We start from the raw sequence: 14,552 nt of genomic DNA, 5'->3' as shown, positions 1-14,552 counted from the left end.
TCATTTCCAACATCCGTTTTTTTTTCATTTCATTTTTCAAAACCTCCGGACTAAAATTACCGAAAAAACTCTCTTTCGAGATACAAAAAGGACGAAAAATTATCATCAGTTATTGGCGAAAGACGAATACGAAAATTAAATACAAAAGGGAGTTAAAATTGTCGAATAATTGGCTGGTGTATTACGAAAAGGTATAGATTTACGGCAAAAATGTATGAGTTATTCTAAGAGGTGAAAATATATACTTAAACCACGTTTTTGAAAGTGTGCATTTGAATTTATGACCTATGTTCGTTTCCTTTTAGAATGATGAACAGTGTATTGTTCTGTAGTGTTGGATGTAATAAACAAAAACGTTTCCAGATAAACCTTCCTTTTTCCGATAAACCAGCCAACCTGATTCGAATTAAAATGGTGAAATTATTGATCAGAAACGAACGCAGACGATGTTGATGACGTTGATGGTGGTGGTGGTAGTGTCCCGCCGCTTGGCGGCCGGCGACTCTAACTCCAGGCGCCGTACGAGTCCTGGTACCACTCGTCGCCGTTGGCGTCGAGGGGCTGCTGAGCGAGGGCATGCCGCCCCAGCCGCCCTGGTGACCGCCGGCGCCGCCCTGGCTCTGGAAAGCGCCGCTTCGTCTCCCCTGGTTCTGGTGACCTCCGTCAAACTTCCGTTTACCTGCTAAACAAGCGATAATTAATCAAAAGAAACAAACCAGTTCAATATAGTGGACGATATAGTTCTCATTTAATTTTGCACATAGGATTAGTTATGTTCTCTTTTAAAATACGGCTACATTCACTTAATAAACGAAAAAAAGTTGACACGTACTAGCAAAATTCATATAGTGATTAATGCGTTTATTATTTAATAAAAGATACAATAGTTTTAGTTTAATAGAGAACATGTGAATTTTTTTTATTTAGCATAGGCCGAATACGCCAACGTTACTTCAAAAACTAACATATGCCGACAGGTAAACCTTATATGCTGATTAATGCGTTGCCTTATTACTATGTTCCCATTTTGAAATTAATCATGTTCTCTTATAAAATGAAACCAGTATAAAAACCATAGTAAATAGAAACAAGCGCAATTCATACACTGGCCGATACAGTAGTTTTATTTTATTTGTTAACATTTATTGTCTCCCTGTTAGAATAGACCTATGTTACTAGCAAATGCAGTGAAAATAGAATTTATAACTTATTTTTTGAAACAATCCGTGTTGAATAACAAGATGGAAGTATGGATTCAATAATAAATAAAAACAAGCACATTTTATATACTCAAAGGTACAGTAGATTTAAATATATGTACTTGTGAACATAGGATGACTTAGATTAGTGATATTTTCAATTATAAAAAGAAACATGTCAACATACAGTAGTAAAATTCATCCTGATTAATACGTTACTTTCTTTCAAATGTAAAAATAGCATTTTAATTTATGTTCACTTTTAGGAAGAAATAATGTTCACTTGTAAAATGAAACCAGTATAGAGAGTATAGTAAACAGAAACAATCAAATGTCATGACAACAATCAAGATGATACAAGTCGATACAGTAATTTTAAATGTAAACATATGTTCTTTTATATATAGGATAGACCAATGTTCACTTCGTAAATGACACATATTGATATATCCTTAAAAAAATCATATACTGTGTTATATTATTTTATCTTTAAAAAAAGAATCTTTAACTTATGTTCACTTTTTGAAACAAGTCATGTTATTACTTACAGAGATATATAAACAAGCACATTTAATATATTGGACGATATTTATTTTACTTGTAAGGATAATAATGCGAACATATTTTATAAATTGGATTAATAATAATATTTGTTTTGATTTACAGTAACTCATGTTCTGTTATAAAATGAAACGAGTTGATTTCTCGACCGAGACTAGCGAATTTCAAACTGATTAATTTTATAATTTTATTTGAACTGTGAAGATAGGATCTATAACTTATGTTCGATTAAAATATAAAAACACGATTTGTAAACTAAATGTAGCCAAGGTGTATTATTTATAAATTATTTGATTTTTTTAAACACTGATATATGTTCATTTATAAAATGAAAGCAGGCGGCAGAAACTAGCGAAATTCATATACTAAAAACTACGTTAATACGATACTTTTAACTCAGAACATAAGATTCGTAACTTATGTGCACTTTTATGATGGATCTAGTTAACTTGTAAAAAACAAATAAACAGTAGCCTAGATGTGTCGAATAATAGGTTACTTTTATTTTAATATAAACATAGGATTGATATCTTATGTTCATTTATAATGGACCTATGTTCACTTGTAAAACAAAACGATTCAGGGTCGATTAGTCGAGAGAAACTAATAAAATTCATGTACAAAATATAACGCTTTTATTTTAGTGGCGAACAAAATATTTTTAACCTATATGCAATTTCTTTCTTATATCCTATGTTCACTTTAACTAATGAAATTTGTGCATTATAATCTGTAATGTTCGTTTTTATCAACCAATAATAAAGATTATATGCACGAGGAAACAAAGTTTGGTCTAATAACGTACTCATCAACAACAACAACCAACAACATCACCAAACAGCTCAATGGAACAAACAGGACAAAGGAAAACTTGGATGTAGGTGTTCTAGGCCATCACCCCGATATTATGGCCTGGAATAAGGAGAATATAAGGATTTAAATGTTTGAGTAGGGAATATTACGACGAATCAACCAAAAAAACGAAGATAGTGTTGCCCTTTAATATAAAAAGAAAATTTGCAGACAAAAAAAATTGGCGGTATAAATGTAAAAAATCTTTAACCTTTCTTAATACTCTTCTTTTTATATTCTAGTAATATGGTAGCGATCGTTTATTCCTAAAGTTTTGTAATGTAAGGCAGAACGGCAATGCTATCTTCGTTTCAACCTCAAAGAAATAAGTAAACATAGCATTCTAGCTGTAATGTGTCTTATCACTGTCAAGGATTTCGTCGTTAGACGGACTATAGCTTTACTTATTTCTGTGAGTTTTCGAGTGTTTGGAGGATCAGATACATAACTGTCAAATGAACCAGACGACCAAGTTGATAAAACTCACCTGGTAAACTTGCTCCCTTGCCTCGGCCCGCTCCACGAGCGACCTGGCGTGCCGCCCCACGGGCTGCGCCCCCTGCCCGTGCCGCTCGGGCCGCCGACGCCGCTCCACGGCCCGCCGCCGCCGCCGCCCCAACGGCCGCCCGGCCACGTGCCGCCGCCCCACGCCCACGGCCAACCTATATAGTGGAGGGAAGAACACAATCAGAAGAGAAGTTTTGGTTAAAGTGGCGAAAAAGAAAATATGAGGACCAGATTTACTTGGTCCCCTTGTTTATTTGGAGACTGGCAAAAAAAAACTTATATATGTTAAAAACTATATATAAGTTTTTTTTTATATTAATCAGAGTATATTGTATAGTAGAAAGTGACCAAAAATGTATTTTATATTAGATTCATTCGGTTTCTGTTGATTATGGCTCTATAACTAACAGTTAAGGAGGACGCGCACTGAACCGACTCAGACTGGTCCACCGACTCGACTAAGAGCCATCGGCAGGTTTTGGTATCCATAGAAGATAACTGAATTTGACCGGTCCGAATCAGTGCGCGGGGTTGCATTTATTTCTATGTATACCAAAACCTGCTGATAGCTCTTAGTCGAGTGGACCAGTCTGAGTCGGTTCAGTGCGCGTCCTCCTTAACTGTTAGTTATAGAGCCATAATCAACAGAAACCGAATGAATCTAAAATAAATTCTTACATAAAGTTTTGAAGTAAACCCCAATTGATGCACTTTTTAATATATTATAGACGTGATGTCTTTATAATATAGTAAGATTAATGCAAGATTGGAATGCAGTGTTTTTAACTTTAGTAATTTGAAGAATAATGTTATACAGGGTGGTATATTCCGGAAACTTCAGCAGCATATTCTGCAGATAAAAATAAGTAAAAAAGGTCGTATAAATATATGCCCTAAAATACTTAGTTTCGGAGATACAGGGTGTAGAAGTTTAATTTTTATTTCGATTTGTTCCAAATAATTCCTGAACTACATCCTGAACTGCCACCTACATATTTTTAAATAATTTGAAGACTAATAACTTTTCTGAGTAAGAAAACAATGACAAATTAAACATGTTGACTAATAGTTATTAGACTGAAATCATAAATTTGAAATGTTTTTGTTAAAAAAAGATTAATAAAAACTGTTTTATTTAATTTAAAAAAATAAAAAGTTCCCAAATCTATAGTTTCAATCAAATAACTAATCTACTCTCAACATGTTTATTTTTTGTCAATAATGACATGTATTGACTATTTTCATTCTAAATATCTTGAGAACGGTTGCTCGTAGCGATTTTTACAAAGAGACCTTATTTACGTAAAAAACGACGTAAATGTATATTTTTTACTCAGTAGATGTATACAGGTAGAGACGAAAAGTTCTCAGATACCAATTTTCATTCAAATATTGACGTCACTTCAGAAATTATTTGAAAAAAATCGACATAAAAACGAAACTTCTACATCCTGTATCTCCGAAACTAAGCATTTTAGAACATATATTTATACGAACTTTTCTACTTTTTCTTATCTGTAGAATATTCTGGCGAAGTTTCCGGAATACAGTTCCGACCACCCTGTATTTATGTTCGTGGTATAGAATCCTCGATTAAAAGGTATATACGATTCTATAGAGGAATATAAGATAATTTCTGGGAAAAAAGTATAATTATGAACCCTAAAGCATATCAAAAACTTGTTGTTTTCTTAAACAACCAATCTCCAAAACATCTGTAAAAAGAACAATCCTAAAAACTTAAAACGCCCATCCTTACCAGCTATAATCCTTTCTACCATAATTGGATGTGTTAAGGGTATGGAGAAAAATTATATTTTCAAAAAATGATGATGGGGAATGGCACATCGAACAAAATCAAATAACTTTTATTAAATAAAAATTATATATTATTTAATAATTATTAATATTTAATTAAGCTATTTTTTGTATGCTGCATACAAATACAAGTCTGGTCAACCTAAGTCCTTGATGTAGACTTTAACATATAAGAGAAGGTACTCTATGTTTTAAAAGAATACATTGCATTTCTTCATCAACGGATTTTACATTATGAATGGAAAACCGCCTAAAACGATTCGAATAGTATTGCAGGTTGGAGAATTAACATATCAATAATTAATTAGTAATTTTATTTTATTTTATAATAACAAATTCATTCCAAATCTCGCTTATCTTTAACCATGATGCCACGTGCACGTCGAAATCGAAAACTCTGCATTTCTTTGTGTCTCTGTCCTTCAACTAGTTTTGTTTATGTCAACTATCTTTATCTCTCTCTTATGCGTTAAAATACAGACCACGTACTTAGGATGGCCAGGGGTAAAATTGATATCATAAAGTATTAAACGTAGGTTAGAAAAACAAAAATAACGACTACATTAAATTTTTTTAAAATGTTTTTGGGATATCTTATGTAATGTTATAGGTCAGAAAGAAATAAAGGAGCACTGGATGGGTTTTTAGGTTAGAGGATTATCGAATAACAACAAAAAAGAATAGGTAGAAAGGATCTTGACAAACCTGTGCCATATTCCTATCGCCAAAAATCACTTCAGAACGGCAACAGTTCTCTTCAAGTTCCTAAGTGTCACAATTCCAATCAATTAAATTTAAATTAAAAAAGAAAAGTAAACTGTAACACCTAAGTACCAGCAAAGATGGGTTTCAATAATTAACAACTTAATAAATAAAATAGACTAAAAAACTATTAATAAATAAGACAGAACTTTTGAAAGTCTTCTTATTTATATCAAATAAAAACTAAAGGGTTATCCAAAAGAGTAACCGATCTGTTTTGAATGGCGATAAAGACAAATACAAAATAAAATGTGGCCAGACAGAAAATAATAAGAAGGTTTGCAGAATGTAGTATAAGTTGAATCACTCTCCTAAATACTGAGATCTAAGTCGTCGCATACAGGGGACTCACTCCCACTCATAGTGCAGCAAGCCGTCTGCTTTTTTGACGGTGTATTTTTGAAAATCAGTAGTTTAACATAATAGCTATGATTTACTGCTCAGTACACCAAAATTATTTTGTAACATACCGTAATTACCTTCATATTTGCAATTCAGTAAAATAAAAAACGTGATAAACAATGTACCTTTAAAAAATAAACAATGTACCTTAATTAAGACTTTCAAAATAATAAGATATTGTTAATAATATAATTCTTAATCAGTGTTGAGAAAAATATTTACACGCCAATAAAAAAGTGATGAGTATAATGTATTTATATTCTATGTACGAAATATGCATTTGAAATACAAAAGTTTCAAAAGTATTAAGTATTATATTTTACCTATAACCACATATGGACAAAAATTGAATATTAAATTTTATTAAGTAATGTCAATGGTTTGTTTCAATTTGAATGTCAGATGCTATAACAACAGCTTTCGACAGTTGTAGCCTTAGCCTACTAGGTATGAGGTATAAGGTACACCGATTCAGAAAAGATAACGATTGCATCATACTGAATATTTCATAGTGATGTGTCGATATTTGAGTAACGCGATTTTAGAGCGGTATTTTTTGTAACGTCGCCGTCGTGTCGCACTCCACAACGAATCAGGAACCTGTTACTGAAGAACGACGATCATAGTAACAACAAAACTATAAATTATTTATAATTTGCAAATAAATTATTTATAACCGCTCTTGAAGTTAGCTCGAACTGCAGTACACCACGCATAGCCGTGTTTCACTCCAGCGCAGCGGTCGCGGTCCTAGGGTTGTGATTTCGTCGGTCGTGAACAGTAAGTAGTAACTGGAACTGGAACTGGTAAGTACGTAGCGTCGCGCGATCTCGACTGCTTGGTCTGTTGCGAAGAGATGTAACTGGTAACGACCTATACCGCGACGTATTTCGCTCCAGTGTCAGTAGTTGCACGACTGCGCTCGTAGGATCGAACTGGTAAGTATCAGTTCCCGTAAGTACCAGAACCAGTTACCAGTACCAGTTATTACTGAGATAAGTACGTATCGTTTATTTACAAAAATAAGAGAAAACAAAGAAGAAATATGAAAAAAAGGAAATTTGTAAAGTTACATTCAATTGATTAAAAATATAATACCAATTAGAGTTATATAATCTGCCAAAAAATAATTATATTTTACTAACACGCGGGAATGAAGTACGACTGATTTTTCCACTAATAAGGAATATACGTAGATAACGTACGTAAATATAAAAACATACACGGCAGATAAAGAAATTTAGCATATGGCGTAGGTATCTCGAATAATGATTCAAATTATGTTACTTTTTATTGTTTAAGCTAAAGTATTTCTAAAGTAAACAGAGTTTAAAAGTCAAAAATATAAAACTTATTAGCTAAAAGCTTTATAGCTAAAAAGCTATTCTTCAGACTGGAGAAAAGATGGAGAATAAAAAGTACTGAATACCAATAAATTACTTCCAATCCAAATTTTCAAAATTAAAAGCTAACATAACTAAATTCTTTTAGCCATCTGCATGTTGTTTATTGTTTACAAATTTGGGGGGTTTATGAATTGTTATTGTTTATGAATTTGCACGAAAACAGAGAGAACGGCAGGGAGAGGTGTAGGTAAGTACAATGACCAGAAATGCCGCATAGGCGGGAACAGCGACACTTTGGAAGCCGGAGTCTCGGTTACAAAATCGCGGTATTTTGTCGCGGTATTTCTCTGGAACGGTCGCTACTGTAACGCGACTAATGTGGAACCGATATTCCCATACTAATATTTCACTCCATTTTGATGTAGGGGTTATACGCGTCATTCGTCAGCACTGAGAATAAAATCCAAGATATATATAAAAGTTCAGTCATCTTTGTTTGGTCCATTAGATTAGGTCGTCACTGGTCCTAAGAAAATTACAGATTTTAAATTAATTTAGACAGTAAAAAAAACACATTTAAATATCGCCACCGCTTGCCTTCGCCAAATGAAAATAGTCTAACGCTATTCTCATCTTTCCAGAATCGAAGTATATATACTGGGCATGTAAAATATGTGTTTTTGTCCATTTTAGATCATCGGTAAAAATTAAATATTTATGAGAATAAAATACATTGTACCCGATAAAATTACTTCAAAATGTAAACAATGTAAATACTATTCTCGTCTTTATATTATGATTCATTTTAGAAAACTGTCGAGAAAGCGCTCAACTGAATAAAACAGCTTAACCCGGCAATAAACTACCTCATTTTTTATTGCATCCATGGTGATAGCGACTTCCCATTTAAAACTGCAACATTACTTAGGGAGTGAGTTAACTTATACATATTCCGTAAACCTTGATAATACGAACGTAGGTGCATAAAAATAAATTAAAAGCCAAGCAAAAAGCAAAAGCAAAGCGAACTAAAAGCACAAAAACTAAATAAACTGTAACAAAAAAGCGAAAAGCTGGGGTTAGGGAAACAAAAATTAATTATAACAACAAAAATAAGTGAAACAAACTGTAAAGAACTGATACAGCGTAAAAAATATAAATTTATCTTTTTTTAACAAAACAATAATTTTTCTTTTAATAAATTTAGAAATTACAATAATAAAATCAATAAAATTTTGCACTAACTGGTCATAAACAAACAAAAAATTAAAGCTGCAGTTTTTGACTAGACACTTTAGCTTCAAGCTGTCTAAAATTAATTGGATACTGTCACAAGAAGTGCGATCTCTAAATTTAATGAATATAGATAATCAAGATAGATATTTATTAAGTAACTAAATGTACTACGTAAATAATGTAACACGGCGTATGTACAGTGATTGCCAGAAAGTTTGCAACAGATAGGATAGCCATAGAATAAATTCCACGACATGGCAACAGTTGTATACATGTTACTATATGAAAATGATTTTTAATTATAGACTATATTATATTTTATCACATATTCGATAACCCAATAATAAAACATGTTACTATTTGTTGCAACTTTAACGTCATTCACCGCATATAAAAGCAACATCTGAATAAACATAAAAAATATCAAGAAATCAATAATATATGTTTAATCATATTTCATATATTATAAAAGACACATTAAATAATAAATGGGATTTAAAGATCGCACTACCAGACATCACATATCCAAAGTCACGTAAATAAACTTCCAAAAAATTAAAACAAATCACAGAAAAAAACGGTAAGACTCGGTGGTGGGTTAGTGTATGGATCAGCGTGGCTCTTCCCATCTGATTTTGGATAACCCTGCGACCAGTGGGAGGACAACTCCGATTGTTCCGCCCACATCTGTCACGCCCCCCTCAAAATCTTCATCATATCTGAGCCGGCGCTAGTCCCGCCCCTCGTCCACGCCCCATATCTCTTGACACACCTTCTTAACTCGCTCGACACGCCCACAAGTTTCCTTTCGCGCTGATTTTAACCTTTTAACATTTCGCGCAGTAGTTTTGAAAATGCATTGATTCATGTGTTTGTGCGTACTTTTCCCGGCTGTCAAATTGTTTTTCTTGTCTTGAACCTGACTCAGATATGATGGGGTTTTGAGTGTGGCTTATGCTCGACTATGCGCGCTTAGTTATTAGTAGCAATGTTAAGGATCTGTGGGGTTATCCGTTGAACGATAAGTTCAGATAAAAGCGTCAAACAATATAGTGAATAAGACATGGTTATTTTATGTTGTTAGAAAGCCATATGCTTTATCTTTACTAATAATAATTTCTACTGCTAAAACAGATGAGTTATAAATACATCTAGGCAGAATAGCTTTAAATATCACCCTTAAGCAAAAAAAATGTATTTGAATGCTACCAAAACTTGTTAAAGTGCCTGTTTTATCAATAGAAATCACTATACGTCTCATTCACTATCTTCGATCAGAGAGTGTGTATGTGTTTGTGCGATGAATGAATAGGAAATGGAGTTTGTGTTAAGATTCGCAGTTTGCAGCTTTTTGTGTTAGTTTTGACAGTCGATACACCGCCACAGTCAAAAACCGTATGAACCAATCTGGCGATTTGCAAAAGTATCTATCATTAGTAGGTGAACCTCGGGAAGGAAATAAAATGGAATACAAAGGAAAAAACTGTTAAAAATGTTATGATTTCTAAATAAAAACGTTACAGGTTGTACATTCTTGTGTAGCGCAGTTATTTAAAAGCTTCTACTGTTTGAAGTGTTAGTTATCAGCGTGTTTTAGCGTTTACTTTAGTATTTCCGAGTTAATTCGTTGACAATAATTTAGAGTTACTATTATAGATAATTGTTAAAAGGTACAAAAAAATAAAACTTTTAACATTTTACAATAGAAAATTATATATAATGGATATGCTGCTGAACTGCTGATAATAATATCATAGTTATCAAAACGTAAGAAGTTATATATTATCAGGACAAGTAAAAATATTTATATTATGCTGAATGAAACATACAGCGTCCACACCTTCACACGGGCTTAGCCATATTTAAAATTCGCAACCTGTTAAACGCCAAAACACGCCAATAGTTACAGTTATTCTTTGGAAGGAACAGAACATTTCGTATTAGTCATAACAAGGACATTTAAAAAAAAAATCAGGCAAAAAGGCCACACCAAGCAAAAACACTTTTGCAAATCGCTTTTGTATTGTCTTTTTTCTTAATTTAAACAAAAAAAAATGGAAAACCAGTATGACAAAAAGAGTTAGACGAGCTAAGTGTTGAAACGCACTCGTCATACTCTGACCTAGCCAAGAAAAAGCTTCGGTAAAGGACGTGGAGAGCTGGGCACATAAAATAATACGCTAAAGTATAAGAAATATTTCCCCTCAAAATGATTTACTAATGTTCAAGAATAGAAAACGGACATATTAATAATATTAGATTTAATGAAAGGTCAAAGATGATTTCAAATTCATATTCAAAAAAAGGAATTTTAAGTCTAACGTCAAACATTACGTATTTGCCCTAGATCTTAGGATATACTTACAAGGATTGAATATCCTCCATAAGGTTAGCATTAGAAAAGGTATATCCATCATCACGATAGGCCATTTTTATGCCTCCTTTATTTCACTTATGAAGCATTCAATAGATTTGTCCTGTCCGAGGACCTTACTTTGCGCATGCGCAATAAGAATTGAACATATTTCCGACATAACCACAAATGTTATGCAAACGAAATCAGACAATAGTAAGTCGTTCATATGTCTACGGCAGTTTTTCTAGTTATTTACTTATCCACGTAAGTATATAGGATCTAGGGTTTTTACCCTAGATCATTTATACTTACGTGGATGCATAAACGCCATACGATTAGCATTAAAAACGATGTCTCCAACATCACGACATGCCATTTTCAAACCTTAAAAGCACTAATGAAACGTTCAATAGGTTTATTTTTTCTGAGGACCCTACTTTACGAATGCGCAATGAAAGTTGCACGCATTTCCAAAAAAATCACACTTTTAGAAGGTTTAGAAAGTACAAATTATATTTTGTTATGGAAACCAACTTTTCATTGCTATCATATTGTCATCATCATCATCATCACCATTTAGCTTATTCCGGCCACTGCTGAACAAAAGCCTCCCTTAACTCTAGCCATTTCTTTCTATTTTGTGCCACTTGAATCCAGTTTCCAGCTCTCTTAATATCATCTGTCCATCGACTTGGGGGGTCGTTCTCTGCTTCTTCAGTATAGAAGCATATTGCCATAATCTTATTTCCATTGTGTAACGACGCTCGTTTTTTGCGTTCTTTGTTTTAAAAATTGTATCAATTACCCTTTCATCGATCGTTTTTATATAGCCAAGGACGCAAGTGTGTCCAATGAGAAGTTAATTTTAAATTTGTGCAATTACATTTCTATTTTTTTTTCGTTGGACTTTTTATATACTCGTAAAAATGACTAGAAAGTGTTTGGTTGTGTTCAAATATATAAAGGTTCCCGAATTATCTTTTCATAGGCAAGTAAACTTTTCAGCTGTTCTTTTATTTATATTAAACGACACGCATACTTTCTGGTTAGATTTCCTAAGAATATTGATATTCCTTCGGAGTGGTTAAATCTATTTTTATGTAATTTAATTTTTTGTGACAATAAACATTCAATTTATTGTTCAAATATGTGCACTTTATAAATTAAATTTTTAAAATTAATAAAATTTGGCGCGTGGATGATAGGTCCTCGACAAGGACAGAGAGAGTAGAAGCATCGCTTGTGCAACAAAGAAAGAAGATAAATGTAAGTCGTTGATATGTTTGTGACAGTTTCCATAGTGATTTACCTCATCCACGTAAGTATATAATTATGATCTAGGGTTTTTACTCGGTAGAGACATGACATTTCCATTCTAAAAATGTAGTTATATCAATCTATATAAAAAATAGGATGTTTTTCTATAATTTTCAATTCAAATTAGTATTTTCTCATTGTGTCCCCCAACAGATATTATTCTAAAAAAAGTTCTTATACCTCGCACGTATGATTTATATGTAACCAGCAACCCGTATAGTATTTCTTTTATTCTTATACTATTAAGCCGTCGTACTGTAAGTAAAATGCGCGAGAGAGACACTATAAAAGTAGAATGTTGAGCGCCACCCACCGGCTGTAAGGGGCGACCCTGTGTGCCGCGACCTCGGCCCTGCTGCGCCATAGGGTTCGGCGCAGAAGCGGTCGCGGCCGACGCCGGCTGCTGGTAGTCGTAATAATAGTCCTCGTACCGGTAATAGTCGTCGTAATACGGGTCGCTGTAGCCGCCTCGATAGTCGCCATAACCGTAATACTCGTAATCGTAATCTACAAAAAGAGAGACAAAATGCTACTGTCTGATATTACATACGCTGACGTAGTACTCTGTGTCGTCCTCCCAAGGGGATATTCTACCTCTTCCATCAGTCGCTCATGCTTCAGTTCTTATTTATTTACCCAAAAACTTTAAACTTAGCCAAAAAAATTGTAAAACTGAAATTGTCACGTAGGGCGCTTAATTTGACTAGTACATGAAAAAATACGCCTTGAGTATGAATTTGTTGTAGAATATGTCTGTCTTATAATAAAACTTAAGAAGATTTTTTTGTGTCAAACTAAACAAATATACAGGGTCGATGATAGGTATGGGAACGGTCGATTATTAGGTAAAATATATGAGATAGCGCAAATAGTTAAATATAAAAGTTTTTAAATGTCTATTAGCGAGTTATAAATTTAAGTATACAGTGTCGGCCATAAAGTCGTGGCACATCAAAGTTTATTTTTTTAATAGAACCTCCTGTATATTATTCCATATTTCAGTTGTTCCTTCAGTTCTAAGCAAAAACCGAGATACACACAATGTACCTCAAACCAACCGTTTTCGAGTTATTGACTTTTGAAAATATCATTTAAACAATTAATTCGATTTAATTAATTTCGATGTGATCGGCTTCATTTAACGATGCCATTCTACCGGAAACTGTAACACTTAATAATAGTTGATATTAGTTTTCAAGTTTGCATTTATAGATGTATAAAATGACATTATATCAAGCCTGGAAATCACAAAATTGTCTTTTCTGATTAACATTTTAGAATCAAAACTTCATAATTCGAAAATGGTTGAATTTAGGTACAGTATGTGTATTGCGATTACCGCTTAAAATTAATATAATGCAATAATATACAGGTGGTTGCATTTTAAAAACAAATTTTGATGTGCCACAACTTTATGACGGGCCCTGTATAATTAAAGTTATTACTTGCTAATAGACATTTAAAAACCCTATAATTTTTGTATTTAACTTTTTGTGGTACCTTGTATATTTTACCTAATAATCGACCGTTCAACAATCGGCGACCCTGTATAGAAGTTAAAAACAACAGATTTTTTTACAAACTTTTTCATAACCTCTTTCATAAAAAGTACGAATACAAGCAAAAATAGCATTAAAAATAATAAAATCCAAGATGGTAAAGACCTCATGTCAAATTCAAAATTTTGATTCCTTCATCTATTTGCCAAACAGAAATAAACTGTATCAAAATTTTGGTGGGTTGTTCATTTTTATGTCGAATTTTATGTAAAGTTATTTGGCTATATATTATGAGAAACACAATAAATGTAATACCAGAAAGTAGCTTTGAAAATTTCTTAGAGCTAATAATCAAAAACTACATCGTAAAATATTTGTATTTTTTACAAAAAAATCGAGAATTTGGAAACGATACAGACTATCCAGAATTGCCTTGATTAAAATTTATCAGTATATTCTGTAGCTATAACGATCCATTATCTGTCGTGATCCAAACCAAACCAATGCTGACGCCGTTTTTTTTAGGTCATATTGTATTCTTCTTTATTGGATGACATTATAAAATTCTAGATTTTGTTTCATTGTCCACATACTGAATTATAATTGCTTACTGATACTGTGTCAGTAAAGGTAGAACAAGCATTATTATATTCGACTAATTTTTTCATGACTGATCAATAAATTCCATATCACAATT

At 32.9% G+C, this 14,552-nt stretch overlaps 1 protein-coding gene across 1 annotated transcript in view; it reads right to left on the bottom strand.

The window, feature by feature from the left end:
* Positions 1-294: 294 nt before the first annotated feature.
* Positions 295-14,552, bottom strand: part of LOC115888383 (heterogeneous nuclear ribonucleoprotein Q) — a 122,488-nt gene continuing 108,230 nt past the window's right edge. Inside the window, 5 exon segments of the mRNA XM_030908104.1 lie at positions 295-572; positions 575-682; positions 3,100-3,274; positions 5,643-5,702; positions 12,670-12,863. Coding sequence (XP_030763964.1) covers positions 505-572; positions 575-682; positions 3,100-3,274; positions 5,643-5,702; positions 12,670-12,863 — 605 coding nt within the window. The 3' untranslated portion in view covers positions 295-504.

The sequence above is a fragment of the Sitophilus oryzae genome, unplaced genomic scaffold (assembly GCF_002938485.1).
Source record: "Sitophilus oryzae breed Bouriz unplaced genomic scaffold, Soryzae_2.0 scaffold_734_pilon_pilon, whole genome shotgun sequence".
Lineage (NCBI taxonomy): Eukaryota > Metazoa > Arthropoda > Insecta > Coleoptera > Curculionidae > Sitophilus > Sitophilus oryzae.
Note: the sequence above shows the minus strand (reverse complement) of the source record. Positions and strands in the feature narration are given on the sequence as shown.